Source organism: Bremia lactucae, linkage group LG4 (assembly GCF_004359215.1).
Source record: "Bremia lactucae strain SF5 linkage group LG4, whole genome shotgun sequence".
Taxonomy (NCBI): domain Eukaryota; phylum Oomycota; class Peronosporomycetes; order Peronosporales; family Peronosporaceae; genus Bremia; species Bremia lactucae.
In genome coordinates, this window is record NC_090613.1 from 1009984 (window position 1) to 1027269 (window position 17286).

Here is a 17286-nt window from a genome sequence, read left to right on the forward strand (position 1 = left end):
TAGTTGCCTTAAGAGAAATGTTCCTCTGCACGTACAGTGTACGTGAAATAACGTAGGGCACCACTCGCAACTGAAGCAGTGCGAAGTGGACTTGTACTGAAACAGTATAAGTCATAGTGCCCCGTTACATGAGCACAATACCATTAAATTTCGATAAGTCAAAGCTTAAGTTTTATCGGAAATTTTTGCTTGGTTGCTGTCTACATTTTTATCTTTATTTAACTAAGATTACGATTTAATCCCTCATTCTAAGCAATAATAGCTCGATTTCCTGCCTCATGTAGAAATCCCAACTTTTTCATCAAATCGCTGCTAAAAACACACCATGTTGACACGAGCTCTCCGATCGTCGTACTCCGTGAGTCGTCGCTACATCGGAGGACTCGCAGCTGACTCATCTGCACCTACCGTAGCTGAAAACGTGTGCGTATCCTTCCATCGGAGTTTCCCTGGCCACTTTGTTCACTAGTTATGGTCTTTTAGAGTGAACGTTGTGCTCGTCGACTATGAAGGCAATCGCCACGTGGTCCAAGGCCGTGCTGGAATGACGTTGCGTCAAGCTTGTGAGACAAACAAAATTGGATACGTCAAAGATGACTCAATGGGCGGTGGTGGCGTGTATGATGCTCGACGTGCAGACTACTACACCGAGTCACTCTTTGGAGAGGGCTCTACGTCTCCCCAGTCACACGTTGTCGTGTCCAACGAATGGATCGCAAAGCTACCACCTGCGAATAACCAGGAGCGCCACATCATTGACACGTACGTGCCGGCGGAAGACCGCTCCGATAATTCGCGTCTCGGCACGGAGATTGTGCTGCAGAAAGAGCTCAACGGCCTCGTTGTGGCCGTGCCTGAAGCCCCGCCCATTGAGGAATATAAGTATGAGCACGAGTACGACGAGGATGATTACGAGTCGTATGACGATGAAGTTCACCATACTTAAGCTTTACTGATTAAAGACGAAATGACGTTATCGGATGTGAGGACAACTGGATCGCGTTATCTTTCGGAAGAAGCAAAAACATTTAATGCAATAATATACTGGTTAATGGTAGCAAACGCTCGTTGTTTCCGTGACCACCTTGTGTTTGCTTTTTGTCAAAGCCATCGCGACTTGCGAAGTCTAAAACAGTAGCAGCGCAGTATTTTGAAAAGTTCGCCTCGAGCCTTTCTTGCGCTCGATGTCAGTGCAAAAATCGTATCCAGATTACTGAATTTTGTACCTACCTACATAAAGTCGTAGAAACAAGAATTCTCACACTTATGAACTCACTTCTCTTAGAAAACTTGAATATTGCGGTATTCGGCATGAGTTAGAGCAAGTACAGGAATACGGAAAATCACAGTTCTCATGAAGCAAATTTAGGACTAGACGCTATTAAGAGAGTCCGTGTCCATTGCTCTTTGTAATAATGTCGGCGAGTATTGTAGAAGTGACAGCCGACACACAAAAAAAAAATTTACGCTATAACAGCAAATATTTAGGCCCGTTTTTTACGAATTTCAATGTTATCTATCGTCGACGCTGTGGCGACGTGGAAGCCATTGTATCGGTCTCTTTTGTACCTCCAATCTCATCAAGTGTCGTTCCGAGCATCTCAGCCGCAGCTGCAGCAGGTGACTGAGTCAAACCAATTCGGGGTTTTAGTCCAATACGTCGACGAAAGGTGTTATTATTCATAGCGACAGTTTGCACCATCGACGACCACGATGCGCCGAGCCAATAGAAAAACACCCCTTGTGGCAAATTTGCCATGATCGGGACCGCAAGGATCGTAACGTATTGTCCTCCTTGCAGCAATTTTGTCCAAAATCCGCTTTTCGTTCGTGTCGAGAGCTCCAAATTGCCGTACGTGGAAGCTGCGGCAAGTATAGGCAGTACGTACGTGCTATCTATCTCCATCAAGTTCTTCCAATACCAAAAACCACCCGAGTCAAATCCAGCAGTATTGCCCGAACGGACCATGTCCCGAGCGCTATATGCCATCACGACAAAGACGGGAATGTACGCAATGGAACCCATTACTGTCTGAATGGGACGCGTGTTGTATTTCTTCATCACCGCCTTAATACCTTGACGTCCTAGCAAGACCGCATCAATGTGTCCTTTATGGTTAGAGCTAGGCTACGTAATAAAACGGCATGTAATTATCAGCAATGACAGCAAACGTTGGCAAGTAGCTGCTTCGTACGGTAAAGGTACGCGCGTACTTGTACGCCGAATACACACGTATGAAATCCGGTCTAGCTTGCATTAATCTATAGATGAATACAATGTGAGGATAGAATAGTAACTATCATGCTTGCCTGGTGATTTTACCTTTGCATGGCGTGAATTTGAAGCACGTATAAGGGAAAGATAGCAGCTCGTACTGTCACCCCCGAGAGCTAATGTCGCAAAAAACATCATCAATCCTCCATACTTTTATGGTGCCTATCCGATCGCACCAGCAGGACGGTCCACCATGGCAGTCCCGTTGTCAAGTGCACCGTCTCGAGGATTGACTGCACACCTTGCACGATGGCCCACGGCTCATGACTAGTGCTGCTATCCACAGCGGCAGCGGCAACGTCTGCGAAAACGCACACTTCAGCCGAGTTGCTGCAGAAACAATACGGTATTTACTAAAAGCACCTGTGAGCTGCCCGCCTTTCATCGTCAGCTGTAGCGTCGACGAGCCATTGGAGGTGGTAAAGTGTCGGTTTTCGAGCGACAAAGTAGCACGAAAAGGAGTGAAAGTTGGCGGAGAATTATGAAGACGCAACAAGGTATAATGTCGAAGGAGACGCGGTCGGCGTGTCTCTATTGCACCGCGACGTAGCGTCCTCAACACGAGTACGTGGCTACTCATAAGCAAATAAACATTCCGATGGTCGTACAGAAGAGTTGTTACACAAGGACTTGGGCTATAATTGTAATATTAATGCAACCATTTTGCCATCTTTTTGCACGGTTTCTCGTCGGTCTCACGTCTTTTGAATTTGAGAAACGAACCAAGCTTCAACATGCAACTTCAAATTTCAATGTTGCGCCCGCACGGACCTTCAACGTTACGAACCGCGCTCGTGCGCACCAGAAGCACGGCGACGCCACGAACGGCACCTATGCTGAAGACGATGCTGCCTTTAGGCACTTTTGAAGGGAAAGTGGCGCTCGTGACAGGCGGAAGCACGGGGCTGGGCAAGGGAATTGCCACCAAGCTGTCGGATCTGGGCGCTACAGTGGCCATTATGAGCCGCAAGAAGGGAGTTGTGGAGGCAGCTGCGAGTGAAATTGAGGCGCTGACAGGTAATAAAGTCATATCTTTGACGGGCGACGTGCGTGACGCTGAGCAAGTCAAGAAGGCGCTGGACGAATTGGACGAGCACGCAGGAGTCCCTACTATCGTAATTAACAACGCGGCGGGGAATTTTATCTCGCCGTTTGAGAGACTGAATGCCAAGGGCTTTGGAACGATTGTGGATATCGTGCTAAAAGGCACAGCCAACGTGACACTGGATGCCGGGAAGCGCATGATTCAGCACGGGCACGGCGGCGTGTTTCTTAATATTACGACGACTTATGCCGAGACGGGCTCGGGCTATGTCGTGCCATCCGCTGCCGCAAAGGCTGGTGTCAGTGTACGTGACTGTAATGGAGAGCTGCAGGGGTCGTTCTGATGATACTGAACGGCTATTTTAGGCTATGATCAAGTCCCTTGCGGTGGAATGGGGCAAGTATGGCATTCGTTTTGTCGGTATTGCCCCGGGTCCGATAAAAACCAAGGGCGCTTTTGATCGACTTGACCCATCAGGAAGTTTTGAAAAGGTCATGATTGAGAATAACCCGCTCAAGCGCTTTGGAGAGGTGGACGAGCTGGCGAATTTGGCGACTTATATGACCAGCGACTACGCCAGTTGGCTTAACGGTGAAATTATTCGATTCGATGGTGGCGAGACAGTTGCAAACGCAGGAGAATTTAACATGTTTGGGTCCGTTAGCCAGGAGAAATGGGATGAACTCGAGGCTATTATCCGCGACTCAAATACGAAAAGTAAGAAGTGATTGAAGCCGCTTCAGCATAAAAATAAAAATCTGGTTATACCATATGAAAGCCGAAATGTGTAGTACATTAAAGCGAGGTTGGAAGTAAGTATCCTTCGAGATCAAGATGCTGCAGTTGCGAGGTTGTATTTGACTCGTAGCTGCTCGCGGATCACAGCTCGGCGACGCACAAGGTCTTTTTGAAATGCCGCGCGACGCTTCTCCATCATCTGTAGCTTTTTCGATGCCGTCCGGAATGCTTTAATCTCCTTTTCGACTTGTTTAAAGCGCTTCTCGCGTTCGGTTGCGAGCATCGCACTTTGCACACGTCGAACGCCAGCAATGGCTTCCATCCACTGCTTTCTTTTAAACGCATCTGTTGCATCAAACCTGTGCTCTCGGGAACCCACAACAATAATTATTCCCAGCTCGGAACGGTCCTGAGTCCGTTTTGGTGTTCGGATGTCCGTGATTTTCATCTAAGGTAAAAGCCTGGATCTCGCCATCAAAAGTTATTGTTTGTAGGTAAAAGCCTGGATCTCGCCATCAAAAGTTATTGTTTGAAGGTCAAGCTTTTGGTACTGAAAAATGTTGCTGCCACGCACATACGTAAGAAATACGTGTTTCTTGCGTAAAAGCCCATTTTTCTGAATAAGATCTTCCTCAAACAGTAGCGGCAAATACTTTTCCAACACAACATTTTCACTCTTTGCTGTGCTGGCGCAGTCATTGCAAAGGCGAACGGGTTCGACAAAGCCAAACTTTACTACACGGTTAAAGTTGCAAGCGCCAGCGGTCGCAAAAGATGAGCCCGCATCCGCGGCAGTGGTGCTTACGGTTAAGCAAGTCGAATTCCATGCTGCAGTGCATACAGACCTCGATGACGTCGTCCTTCACCCACCGTGGTGGGTTATTGTAATAAGGTAGCATTGCGTTCGTTGGTTCATCTCTGCCTGTGGTCAAACGGCGCTTTGGCTTCCCTTGTATAAGGTACTTGGACTCATGTGTAGACTTGGGTGTGTATACAGGCTGGAAATAGCACAAGACCAGCGCTTTGAGGCCTGCTGTGGCGTTCTGCGAAAGCTTAGCAGCCATTTTGTGCGTTTACAAGTTGGATACAAAATCTGCTTTAAGGAAATTAAGCAAGACAAAAGTAATTGGTGCCGCCACTAGGCGCGGCAGATGTTGAACGCTACTGAAAAGATCGGTGTCTCATTTGCACGATAGCCGGACACAAAAGCGTCACTTCGTTTTTAAAGCTAGAAAATAAAAAAATGCCGCCGATTGCCCTCGCCTACTAGCCAATTGTTAAATAGTCAATTTAAAAAAACACACAGTCTCATCACACTAAAAACGGTGGTAATTGCTATAACATTTACTTAACTTGGAATGTTCCTGAAGATGGCGCGTGTATTGAGTTTTGAGTCACTATATCATTTTTTTCTTTAACAGCAAATCAATTAGAAACACCTAATAAATGTTGTAACTTTCGCAGTCGTAAGGATAAGTCGACTTATCCATAAACTCTAATCATTCTTTTGTTATCGTTTAAAAGGTGTCAATATTATTCCTTGCAACCTCCAGTTATAACCCAGCATCGAGTGCTCTCAAAAATGCCCAACAAATTTGTCAAAACCGCCCATACGAGCGCAAATGATAAATACATGATCGTAAGCACTCCCATACGTCGACTACTACCCCCTGATCTCTTAAGCGCTTGCGCCTCATGTTTTTGACGAGGCAGCAACGGAAGAAAGACCAATGCCAGTAGCTTCATGACGTACGAAATCACGATCGTAATGGTTACGTCGCGTCGTACCTCTGTCGTATCATTCAAAATATTTTCATTAAAAACCTTGAAGGACGCATTCACGTTCTTTGTCAAGGTAAGTGCAAAGGGCCCGCCCAAGTTACTCACTGTGGTCAAAAGGCCATAAATCGCTCCTTCATTTCCATGCCCGGCTAGCTCCACAACCACGTACGTTGAAATGATAAACCCCACGGCATCCGGCACAGCTTCCACGATGGGCACACCTAGCCAAAACCACTGCTTTCTTACAATATTCCACGTCACGAGCATCGTACACACGGCATCAAGTGCAATGACACTACACATCGTAACCACTTGCATCGTTCGCCAGTTCCAACTTAATCCATACTTTCCTGTCAACGTAAGCGTAACCACTGTTACGAAGCTACCAAATATACTGCTTAGGCTCAAGTTAAAGCTGGTTGCGTGTACCCAGTATGACGTCATCGGATCCTGCGCCACGTACGTAAACCCACTAAAAACTCCAGATAAGAAGCTATACGCAATCACCTGATATATCGCCCGACTTTGTATGGCTGTCCATAGATCACCAATATATTGTTTAAAAACCGGTTGCTTCGAAACGACTTCTTCCCGCACAAAACACCACGTCATGGGTATCACCGGGAGGCAAAATATTGCTAAAATTAGCATCGTGTCTGGAAACGAAAGCCCAAAATCAAAACTACCGCCATATTCTGGCAAATTCAGTCCAAAGCCAGTGATAATTTGCGCTACCACATTAAATAGTGTCCGCACAGTGTAGATGGCAGTCTGAGTCCGTCCTCGCGTCTCTTCCGGCTCTCGTTGGGCATACTCGACGACGACTGCGTCAGCTGCCACATCGGCAAATAGATAACCGAGTGTGGCAAACATCATAAGTACAATATATTTAGCTCCACTATTCGGCGCACTTTTATTAAACGATTGCGTCAGTTCCAATGAGTACTCAGCTGGCTTAATGTTTCGCATGGCTGGGTCAGGAAAGTACGGTTCTTCCAATGGAGACGCAGCCATTGCAAGAAGGCACGAAACTGTCACGGTCCAGCCCAATACCATATAAGGTCGCCGTCGATATCCAAAGAGTGGAAAGCAATCCGACAATATACCAATAAACACTTTACAGCTCCAGGGGATCGAAAGAAGTGCCCGCGCTGACGTAGTGGCCGTGCCTTCCATATTAAGATAATAAGTCAAAAAAGGCGTAATTGTGCTCGGAAGGACACCGTACACCATTCCTACAGCTGCGTACTGGGAAATGAGACCTATACTCTCCATGGATAGCAATTGCGGTGCTGATCCCTGACGGAGGGCGCCATTTGTGCTAGTGGCCTCGCCTTGACCGTCTTGTTGTTTCTTGAGCTTCTTCTTGATATCCTTATCTGTCGTACGCTCTTGTATTGAAGAAGACGGCGAGTGATCGTCGCTCGTTGCACCTTGACGCAACGAAGAGCGCTCGTCTGTCTGCTCCAACTCCGCTTCTTCATCCTCCATCGCCGTCGATCGATCAGATGTAGCCATCTACCAAGTTATGGAATTACGTATGCACACATTGAAAAAACCACACCAAATGTATAAATTGAAAAGTTATCCGTCGATCGATCTCTTCCAAGTTATAAAATTACGTATGCACACATTGAAAAACTACACCGAATGTATTAAACGATTTAGTTCGACAAGTTACTACGCAATCCTATCAAAGCATTTCTTTCGAGTATTTTCACGGTCGTGTAGCTGCAATGTACATTGCCCAGGAGCGAGAGAGTCCATCATCCATCTTGACAGTGCGGAGTTTCTCGAGTGCAAAACTCTTGTTGAGAGTAGCGTAGTTCATGTAGAGGAGCGATAGCCACGGGTTCGAAAGTTCGTCATTCTGGACAATCGGCTCTCGAGACAAGACCTGGTTCCACTCTTGCTCCACAAAGTCGTGCGAACGTACAAATTCCGTCACGGCTGTGGCGGGAAGCATCTGAATTCCATGAATTGCATACTTTTCGCCACTAAACCACGTCGCATAGTTAACCTTATTGTCAAAAAGAATGCCCATGACCTTATTATCACGGTAGCGGTCCGGGTGAGCACGGTTTCCGTCCTCAATCAAAAAGTACGTCTGAATAGCACGAGCATTAAGCTTGACCATAAGTTTGCCAACTGTCTCGAGGCGAACATCGCCCGTGACTTTACCCAATAGCGTCATGCCGTAGTAAAAGTTAATGTCTTCCGAGGTGCTTTCCTCGTCCTTGCCATCCCCAAGTGCCGTGATCCCATGCGAATACGAGTGTCCACGATACCAGTCGAGACTTCGAAACTTTGGAAAGTTCAAGTCAGCATCCGACGGGTTCGCCACGTCGCGGATCAAGAAGCCAGCCATTCGATTAAGAGCAGGGATGCCGGACCAAGTCGGATCTAATTTGTTGATAATCGCGACAGTGACGATCCAGTAGCCATAGTGGTAATGGTGATCATTGTACATGGTGTTTCCAAAGTCGACGCTGGCATCGTGGAGCGTAAAGCCTTGTGAACTTAGGACGCCGCGGTAGATTAGGTCGTAGTCAAGTGCGTTGGTCCAGCCATTCGTAAGGAATGGAGCCACTAGCCCTTCTAGTTTCTTCATGCAAAACGAAAGCAGTTCAGTGTCGTCTTCGCCAACAATGGCGGGATCACCTGCCATTAAACATAACGAAGCGTACTTTTGAGACGCTTTTCCGTTAAAATAGTAGCTTTGCCCCAACGCAATGGACCATTCCGAATTGATATCGGCAATTAAGTTTTTCTTGATCTCAAAAGCCTTGACCATGCTGGCCTCGGGCTTTCGTGGTGGGTAAAAGTCGACTGGGAAATCCACAGGTTCAACCATGCGCCACTCTGCCGGTAACGTTTTCGTGACAATGCCTTGCATTAATCCACGCGTCGTGGAGTGAGCTGCGACTCCTGGAGCTTCGGTAGCGAATCGACGATCCATTGTGTCAACGTGGTGCACTTGAGCATAGTGGAGCATGCCATTAGTGCAGTCCCCACTAGTCTTCCATCGAAAGGCATAGGCATCTTCATTGTGAGCTTCGACTCGGCCACCGTTGAGGACGCAGCCTGCCGTTTGATCAAAAACTTTCTGCTCCTCGGCCGAAGCGTCGGGAATCAATGCAACCCGAGCCATTCCATAAAACGGCGTTCTCATATCGAGCGTCGAATGGCCATCAAAGTGCAGCGTCACTTCAGTACTAAAGTACAATGTCCACGTGGCTTGGTTGTTGAATTGAAGTACAAAGCGGTGGTTAGTTAACGAGCGATTCACAGTCTCAGTTGCATCGAGGCCATTGATAGTCGACATGTTGTAAAACGTCTGAAAGCGTGGGGTGAGACCCGAGTAGTGCGCTGTGACAAAAGCCATGCCGCTCGCAAGAGTAGCTTCAAACTTCTTAGACATGTCTTTGCGAGAACGAAAACGGAGCTGTACCGTGAGGTCGTCCCAATCAAAGACTTCTAAGATCGGGTGAGACGAATTCGAGAATTCAGTGGCCGAGAAGGCAAATTCAGGAATCTGAGTGTGCAAGTAGAACATCTCGGCATCACCATTGCCGCTTAAGCCGCCTCCGAATACACGAGTTGTGTACGGATAGTTAAGCGTGAGACCGTAAGGCTCCATAGCTAGGAAAGGAGTCACGCTGTACGGATTCGTCCACACAGGCTGGACAATCTCTTCGTCGCCAGACGTGGCACCGATCATATTGCCCCACCAATCGTTTGTTGGAATAGGTCGCGTGCCAACAAGATCTGGGGCAAGGAATCGAGGAGGCAGAAGGTTCTTGTGTGCATCAGTGTGGTTAAAGAGTTTTTGCGGCGGGGCCTCAGCGTGAAAAATGGGCTGAAACAGATCGAATTTGGCTTCGGTGGAAAGTGTTTTCGCACTACGGAGAGTCGACTCGCTCGGCCCATGGACACCAAAATATGCAGCGGAGAATAGCAGGATCGAGACAATTGCCAACACGCCCCATTGACTAACGCGATAGGTAGAAATCGATTGCGTGCGTGGTGGAGAGTTTGTGTTAAGCAATGGATGCACCTCATCAATCGGATGAGCTCGCACACTAGACGAAAACATGGTGATTGCAACTACAGCGTAAAGTTTGATGAATTGATAGTGCAGTGATGGAGTGCGTCGACCAAGTTGAATGGAGAAGTGAGCTTTTGCATGGAATATGTTTCACCAAAAAGACGTCTTGTATCGATTTTTGACAAGGTCGGCAAAGCAGCCATAATAGACAACCCATGCTGTTGAGACACTGTTGCTCTGGAGGGTACGACTGTCCGCCATTGGCTGAAAAGAAGTTGAAATTTTGCACGAAGCCGTCGTCACATCGGAAACTGACAGCACGACTTTCATTTCAGCAAGAAAACGTTTTGTGAAGATTCGTAGCTTCGTATAAACGCAATATTTTTGTGCGATCGATTGCGTTAGACTATGTTTATCCGTTACAGATTTGTAGCCCTTAAAAATACTGAATAATGTATTTGTCGTGGGGCCAAGAAGAAAGCTTAGAATCACGTTTGCTAAGTCGTTTCTTCGTAATATTGCGAATTAAACCTTGTCAATATATGAAAATGCGAATGAGGAATACAAAATATGACAAGAGGTTGATCAGTCGTTTTTCGCCATCTTACCCAACGCGCATGAGTCGTTATTTAAACGTTTGATCGCAATGACGTTAAGAAAACGCAGACATTGCAAGGCGCTTCACAGCTGAGATCGTGACCTTCGCCAGTCTTATGTTGCCTTTACAAATAAAGGGGTTGCCACAGCCTTGTTTTTGGTCAATATTTGCTTTTAATGCTTGTTTAAAATCTTTGACGGCATTTCTTCTATGAATATTAGCCGTCGACGCAGAATATCCAAATTCTTTTAGATCGACTGCTTGATATACAGCGTTCATCGCGTATTAGACACAAAAAAAATTAAAAGAAAATCTAGTACTGCAGCCAATATTTATATTACCATTTGTTGCAAAATTTTGCAGCAAGGTGAAGTCCTGCATTCGAGCAAATTTAGGACACGAGAAGTTGAGGTTGAGGCTACAAGACAATTCTGATGTTTTTTATCTTTTAAATTTCAAACCCTAAAAAGCTCAGAATTTGTCACCCACACTGAATTAATCAAAATTTTGCATGGATACTCACTGGCTTCGTGTTTGGCTTTTTTGTGCATATAAAATATTCAATGTGCAATCCAGCTGGAGAGCATAAAACACAAGTCGCCATTTTAGCAATAAGACATTTTGCCCCTATCTTCCGTTGCCTTCCGATGGAATGTGCGACAATTTTCTTCAAAATCGGCATGACAAGATCGGCTTTGGTAGCATATATAAAAATCATGCGTTACGATGACTCTAAATCACACAATAATTGCAGCCAAAAACGGATGCGAGATCTACTTTCCAGAGTATGAAACTTACGTCATAAAGCATGTCCTTATTTTGACCCGTCGTGTCCTTGTCGTTAAGGTTGTAAGTACGCCAGACTTTTAGTCGCTCTATCAAAGCGCTCATGTCGATAAATCGAGAGCTGTTGCCGCAACGGCAAATGCCGTTTTATAACATCCGCAAGCGGTTTGGTCTTTGAACAATTCCTGAAACCTAAAGAATTTGTTGTGCCAATATTTTTTAATAGTTACGAGTTTTCGCTTCCGTCCTTCGCAATAATTAATGCTGGAACTGAAGCTTGGCCGTCAGTATTTGCGCTTTGTCAACTTATTTTCGTGACCAAATGGTTACGTTATGGCAACAGTGCATGCCTGTGACAAGTGCGTCAATTCGAGCCAGAACAGCATAAAAGCAAGTTAAAACAAGCTACTTTTTCGGCACGGCTTTTGTGAGCGCAACAGAAATGATTCTGCTTGGCCTTACGGTGTACAGCTTGCTTTATACATTACTGGGCGCTGTCTTAAACCAGCATCTTCAAGAGTAAGTTACATGGAGTGCCAATTTCTCGAGATGCTATCACGCTGCTCGACTGCGACTGGCTCTGTCAGATGTGCATATTTACATCTAAAGAAGCGTCAGAGTAGCACATTCTAAGCTTTAAATTTACTCCGGAAGTATCACGAGCCGAGACCCAGTCATGAGTCGGTCACACTTTTGAGTAATTCTATAAAGTAGGTGACGCAGGAAGTTATTACACGAGAGCAGAAGCGGACTCGCTATCTCGGCGATAGCTTGTGCAGCGGAAACTTATGAAGCGCTAAATCAAATAAATTATTTATAACAGTGCAGTAAGCCCTAAAACAAAAATATATCACTGCCTTAATGAAGGTGTAAGGCATGATTGTGAATATTCTAAGTTATCACAAACATCAGAGCTTGCCGACGAACTAACTTTTGAAAGCTAGCCATATGAATTTTGGGAGGCAAACTCACTTATTGTGTCTGTAACGGGGTGTATCGTTACATGAAATTAACACTTACAGGTTGTTAATTAATATATTATCTAAGAGGTAGATAATATTTGGAGGATATTACTTATATAAATATGTTCAGAAATCTTATTCATAAATACCATTATATCAATTTATCCCGCAGACTAATCAACTGTAGATGTAAACAAAAGAGAGAGACAGATGAGATACGATAAGATTTCAATTGCATGTTTAGTATTAGTTTATAATTAAATTAGCATTAACAGATAGAAAGAAGAGAAGCTTAATTCTATTAAATACAGTTTTCATTTAACCCTCTTTAAGCTAGTTGTCTTAGAGAGAAGTCTTCCTCTGCACGTACTAGTGTACGTGAAATAACGTAAGGCACCACTCGCAACTGAAGCAGTGCGAAGTGGACTTGTACTGAAGCAGTACAAGTCGTAGTGCCCCGTTACAGTGTCCATCAAAGTATATTTAAAAAAGTCCGCGGCTATGGCCGACTGTGACGGTTTCGGTCTAAACCTCCACGATCACATTTATAGTGAACAACTTGTCGGCCATCTCTTTGCTTGTAAGAGGATTTGGTGACACTTTCATTGCCCTTTGCAGCCGCCATCTTATTGATATGTTCTTACATGGCCTTCCGCTCAGTGAACTGTCGGTTTTTCTGCTGCTCAGCGTCCATTGAATATTAATAGTCATTAGTGCCGTTAAAAGCGGTGAAATCAGATAAATCAGAGGAAATAGCAGATTGAGTGAGGATCGGCGCAGTCAGTCAGAGTACTGGAAGATTTTATCAGGCACAGTCAAGAATGTTCTCTATAAAGCTAAGGGAGCGAGACGACGGAATGCTGTAAGAGCATGTTATTGATATATCACAATGTTGAGGTATATTTTTGATTCAAATGTTCGCAGGTCTGCTTATCTATTGTGCAGGCTAAGCGGACCCGCTAACATCTTAATCAGGCCTGTTGATTTTACTGCAGCTTTTCATTACTTTAGAGGCCATGCATTCCAAATTCGATATTATTACTTTCGGAACTTTTATTTAGTCAATAATTTCCCGATGTTCAGATTCAAGAATAAAAATAATTTCCAGCGCTATTATATATTACTTTATTTCTTTTGTCGGGCTCAAAGTGTTATGCAAATTACTGTACTTGTGATATCGCTATTCGTCAAGATCAGTCATGTAACGGCTAATTGCCTGTTTTTGCACGCAAGATTGTCGACTAGCTGTTAGTCCTGGAGCAGTACGGTGATGCACAACTCATCGAGGACGACACCCAAATGATGTCGTAGGCTATGTCCATTTGCGCGGTTAGGCCTCAAAGTGCGTATTCTCTGCGCATATGGCGCAAAATCCTATTTGTTCATTAACTTCTAAATAAGGGGTGACTTCAGTGCCCGCATCATTAGGCCTTATCATATTTCTTGAGATTTCAAAAAGTTGAGCCGCAACCCTGCTGGTCTCTAACGCTCGAGTACGAGGCTATGACCGTTTCATGTTCATATTTGTGGATTCGTGTACATCAAGGAATTTTGTGAAACTAGCAGCCTTAAATCAGAGACTGGCGGCTAAGAGTCGCTTTGTCATGATGGCAAGCGAGAAGAGGCGATCATTTGTTAAACGCACAGTGCGCTTAATAATTCGGAGGGAGTGCAAGTTGAACCCGTCTTCAGCCAGAGTGGATTCTCTTGTAAGGAAAAATTCACGGTACCAGGTATCGATATTCTGTACGACCTCGTCCTAGGCATGCCATGATTGGCAAGACACCAGCCTCAATAGACTGCGTTCACGCACAACTGCCAACTCTACGCAGAACACCGGAAAGGATTTGCTCCTGCGAGAAGCCTATGCTACTGATGTACAGTTCAGGTGCGCTGACGTATATCAAACGTCACTAGGTCCTACCCAGAGCCTGGAGCCTGCTAGCTGAAAGTGTCCGGACAGGAAGTCAGATTACGCAAGCCTCGCAGCTCGACGAGACTAGTGTATTAGAATAGAACGGTGATAAGTGGTCATGCGCTCAATGGTCCTGCTTAGCCGAATGCATGTGGTAGTTGATAGCGATCAAACAAGAAGTCAAGCGTCGCACGAACTGGTACAGAGCCTAGAGCCTGGTGCGATTGGAAGTGGTGTATTAGCCGAGAGCAATGGCACTCAGTCCTAGGGTCAAAGGTCGTGATGACTCAGAATTTACCTTTGGTATCTAAGACTTAAAACCTTTTTCTGCGCGTCAGTGTACGTAAAGTTTTGAGCCACCTCACATTCTCTGTCATCAGTACTAGTGAAAGGTACTTCTCAAGGGCCAAACGCCAAACTGTTAATATATACACAAGGCCTCCGCGTAAGACCAGCTTAACCTGGGAGAGAGCATCGCTTTATCTTTTCATTTTTTGCAGTTGTCTACCGACAAAAAATTCATAAGAAAAGGTTCTATCGCTGCAAAAGCGACTGGGCAAGATCAATGAGAGTTGTCTTGGCGTTGGTAGCGGTGCAATGACACCAACTTGCAATCGTACATTATACGTGACGTTCTTAGTGAAGAACTGTTTATGAAGTTGATGTAGGTGGAACTATTTCTTATAGCTAAGACCTTTCAATCAATTCAATCATGGGCGGCCCAAAAGCGTATACCGTCGATTCCAGAATCGTCAAGGTGGCTGTCGACGTTATGTAACGGGGTATTTTGTTACATGAGATTAACACTTAATGCTGTTAATTAATATGTTATCTAAAAGGTAGACAATATTTGGAGGATATTAGTTTATATAGTAATATTCAGAATTCTTATCCATAAATTGGTATAGACCATTATATCTATTTATTCCGCAGACTAATCAGCTGTAGGAGTAATCAAAGAGAGAGTTACAGATAAGATAGAGATAAGAATACAATTACATGTTTAGTATTAGATTATAATTAAGTTAGCATTTACAAAGATAGAAAAAGAGACACTTAATTATATTAATACATTTTTCATTTAATTCTCTCGAAGCTAGTTGCCTTAAGAGAAGTCTTCCTCTGCACGTAAAGTGTACGTGAAATAACGTAAGGCACCACTCACAACTGAAGCAGTGCGAAGTGGACTTGTACTGAGACAGTAGAAGTCGAAGTGCCCCGTTACACCTGGTAGCACTTTGTAGTCCGTCCAAGGACCACATTTCCCACATCGAACATGGACATGTTAGATGATAGTGGGAATGCGCATCACGTTTCCCCTGAAAGCTACTCCTTTCTAAGTGATATAGAAAGGAGTGCGGTCGAACGAATGAGTTTGACCGTATGAACCGATGCAATCTTGGCATTGCTGTCCAATTTGGACATCGCCAAGTTCATACAACATGAACTTGACGAGATGAAGGAAAAAGTAGCCTTGCTGAATAAGCAAGGCTCTCAACAGGCAGACCTTTTGAGATTACAACAGGTACAGGCCCCTGTACCTGGGATAACGCAAACGCGTCGTCCCGAAACCTTCAAAATTGACATCTCTAAGTATAGGGGAATCGAAGAAGATTCTCACTTGAGATGGTTTGTCGAGATGGACGATGCCATAAGGGCACGTCACATCGTCGACGAGCAAATGCAAGTCGCATTCGCTCAATCAAATTTGGCAGGTCGTGCCAAATCTTCGGCATGGGCCTTCAGTTGCGCGACCCATACGTCTTTAAGTCGCTAGCGGCTTTTAAAGCCCAGCTCAAACAGATGTTTGAACCGCCAAGGGCTGAGTTCAGAGATCGTTCAGAGCTTCTGAAACTCAACCAAGGCAAGCGTGATGTTCACGCATATGCCCAGCACATACGACTCTTAGCGAGTTGTATAACAAATAACCCAGTCCATGAACACACGTTGATTACGGTGTTCATGCAAGGTCTCACGGATGGTTCCAAAAAGACCCACCTGTTCTGCTTGGAACTGGATACGCTTGAAGAAGCAATATCTGTTGCGGAACAGGAAGACTTAAGCTTGAGACAGGCTCAAGCTAGTTCGTCATCGTATCGTCCTCCAAGACGATACGAGTTAGGAGATCCAGAACCCATGGACCTCTCTTACGTCGAAAGCAAGACCTCGCTTTTCGAGCAAAAAGCGAAGACAGAAATACCATCGCTGCCAAAAATTAGGACACTACGCTCATGCGTGTAGTGCCCCACGACCAGCACCGAAAGGTACTGAACGTAATTTTGGACCGTATGCCAAAACGGGCAACGGTCGCGGGTCCGACGTTGTTGCGAAATCGCAACAGCAAGGCGGACCGTCAACAAAACGGTTGGGGTCAGTAGGAGCGCAACACCCTACTGATCCAACAACCTCAAGAGACTTTGCAAATCTCTTGACTAAAGTTGCTCCAGACACACAATCATTATGTGTCTCTGCACCTGGTGATGAGGTATCCCTCATCACTTTGAAATTAAAAGTGACAAATGATTTGTCACTCAGAGCCCTAGTGGACTGTGGAGCGTCGAATAACTTTATTCGTCGCCAGTCGCTAGAGAGTCGTAGGCTCAAATATGTTGAGCGCGATGTCCCTCCAACGAGGATGACGGTGCGTCTAGCCACAGGCGCATCGACAACAGTAAAGAAACGCGTAGTGAAATTTCACTACTGTGTAAGTGTTAAAAAAATTACAGTACGATGATGATTACATCGTACTGGATTTGGATGACTGGTTCGAGATCACAAGAATCTTTTGAGGATTCTTAAAAAGGGTGGTCAAATCGTCCTCGGAAGAAGCCGCGTACTGATGGTACCGGCGGAGCCGACCAACATAAAACGTAGGATGCGTTCGCATCCTGCGTGGCAATTCTATTGTGTACGCATTGCCTCTGCGACGCAGTACACGAAAAGGACCAATGAACTTGGGTAGTAGCTTACTGATACCCACATTAGCGATTACTCGCTTAGGTAAGTTTACCGTAGAGAGTAGCACTAGATCATTAGCTTAAAAACTATTAAAAACAGGTCTTCGCTTGTAAAAAAACGAGAGGCATTTTTAATAACGCGTATGATTGCATATTCTCAACTACAGTTTCTCATTTTGC

General features: G+C 45.2%; 6 protein-coding genes across 6 annotated transcripts; 2 read left to right on the forward strand and 4 right to left on the reverse strand.

Moving 5' to 3' along the window:
- The first annotated feature begins 219 nt into the window (after positions 1 to 219).
- Positions 220 to 1062, forward strand: CCR75_009072 (uncharacterized protein). Its single transcript, XM_067967118.1, has 2 exons — positions 220 to 423; positions 484 to 1062. The coding sequence occupies exons 1-2, from the start codon at positions 326 to 328 to the stop codon at positions 944 to 946; spliced, it is 561 nt and encodes a 186-aa protein (XP_067819915.1). The 5' UTR covers positions 220 to 325; the 3' UTR covers positions 947 to 1062.
- A 1257-nt stretch (positions 1063 to 2319) lies between these two features.
- Positions 2320 to 2855, reverse strand: CCR75_009071 (uncharacterized protein; the record flags this gene model as incomplete). Its single annotated transcript, XM_067967117.1, has 3 exons — positions 2320 to 2391; positions 2452 to 2576; positions 2639 to 2855. The coding sequence occupies 3 exons, from the start codon at positions 2853 to 2855 to the stop codon at positions 2320 to 2322; spliced, it is 414 nt and encodes a 137-aa protein (XP_067819913.1).
- A 154-nt stretch (positions 2856 to 3009) lies between these two features.
- On the forward strand, positions 3010 to 5200 carry CCR75_009070 (uncharacterized protein; the record flags this gene model as incomplete). Its single annotated transcript, XM_067967116.1, has 5 exons — positions 3010 to 3624; positions 3686 to 4037; positions 4316 to 4511; positions 4699 to 4932; positions 5056 to 5200. The coding sequence occupies 5 exons, from the start codon at positions 3010 to 3012 to the stop codon at positions 5198 to 5200; spliced, it is 1542 nt and encodes a 513-aa protein (XP_067819914.1).
- A 391-nt stretch (positions 5201 to 5591) lies between these two features.
- On the reverse strand, positions 5592 to 7358 carry CCR75_009069 (uncharacterized protein; the record flags this gene model as incomplete). Its single annotated transcript, XM_067967115.1, has 1 exon — positions 5592 to 7358. The coding sequence occupies one exon, from the start codon at positions 7356 to 7358 to the stop codon at positions 5592 to 5594; it is 1767 nt and encodes a 588-aa protein (XP_067819996.1).
- A 199-nt stretch (positions 7359 to 7557) lies between these two features.
- Positions 7558 to 9936, reverse strand: CCR75_009068 (uncharacterized protein; the record flags this gene model as incomplete). Its single annotated transcript, XM_067967114.1, has 1 exon — positions 7558 to 9936. One exon carries the CDS (start codon positions 9934 to 9936, stop codon positions 7558 to 7560), a length of 2379 nt encoding a protein of 792 aa, XP_067819995.1.
- A 102-nt stretch (positions 9937 to 10038) lies between these two features.
- On the reverse strand, positions 10039 to 10218 carry CCR75_009067 (uncharacterized protein; the record flags this gene model as incomplete). The annotated part of the gene is made up of 1 exon (XM_067967113.1): positions 10039 to 10218. One exon carries the CDS (start codon positions 10216 to 10218, stop codon positions 10039 to 10041), a length of 180 nt encoding a protein of 59 aa, XP_067819997.1.
- Positions 10219 to 17286: the final 7068 nt, after the last annotated feature.

Excerpts from the sequence above, each read along its gene's own strand:
- CCR75_009072 (XM_067967118.1), top strand. The coding sequence starts at position 326 with ATGTTGACACGAGCTCTCCGATCGTCGTACTCCGTGAGTCGTCGCTAC. Across the intron at positions 424-483 it reads CCTACCGTAGCTGAAAACGT|AGTGAACGTTGTGCTCGTCG; the intron begins GTGCGTATCCTT and ends ATGGTCTTTTAG.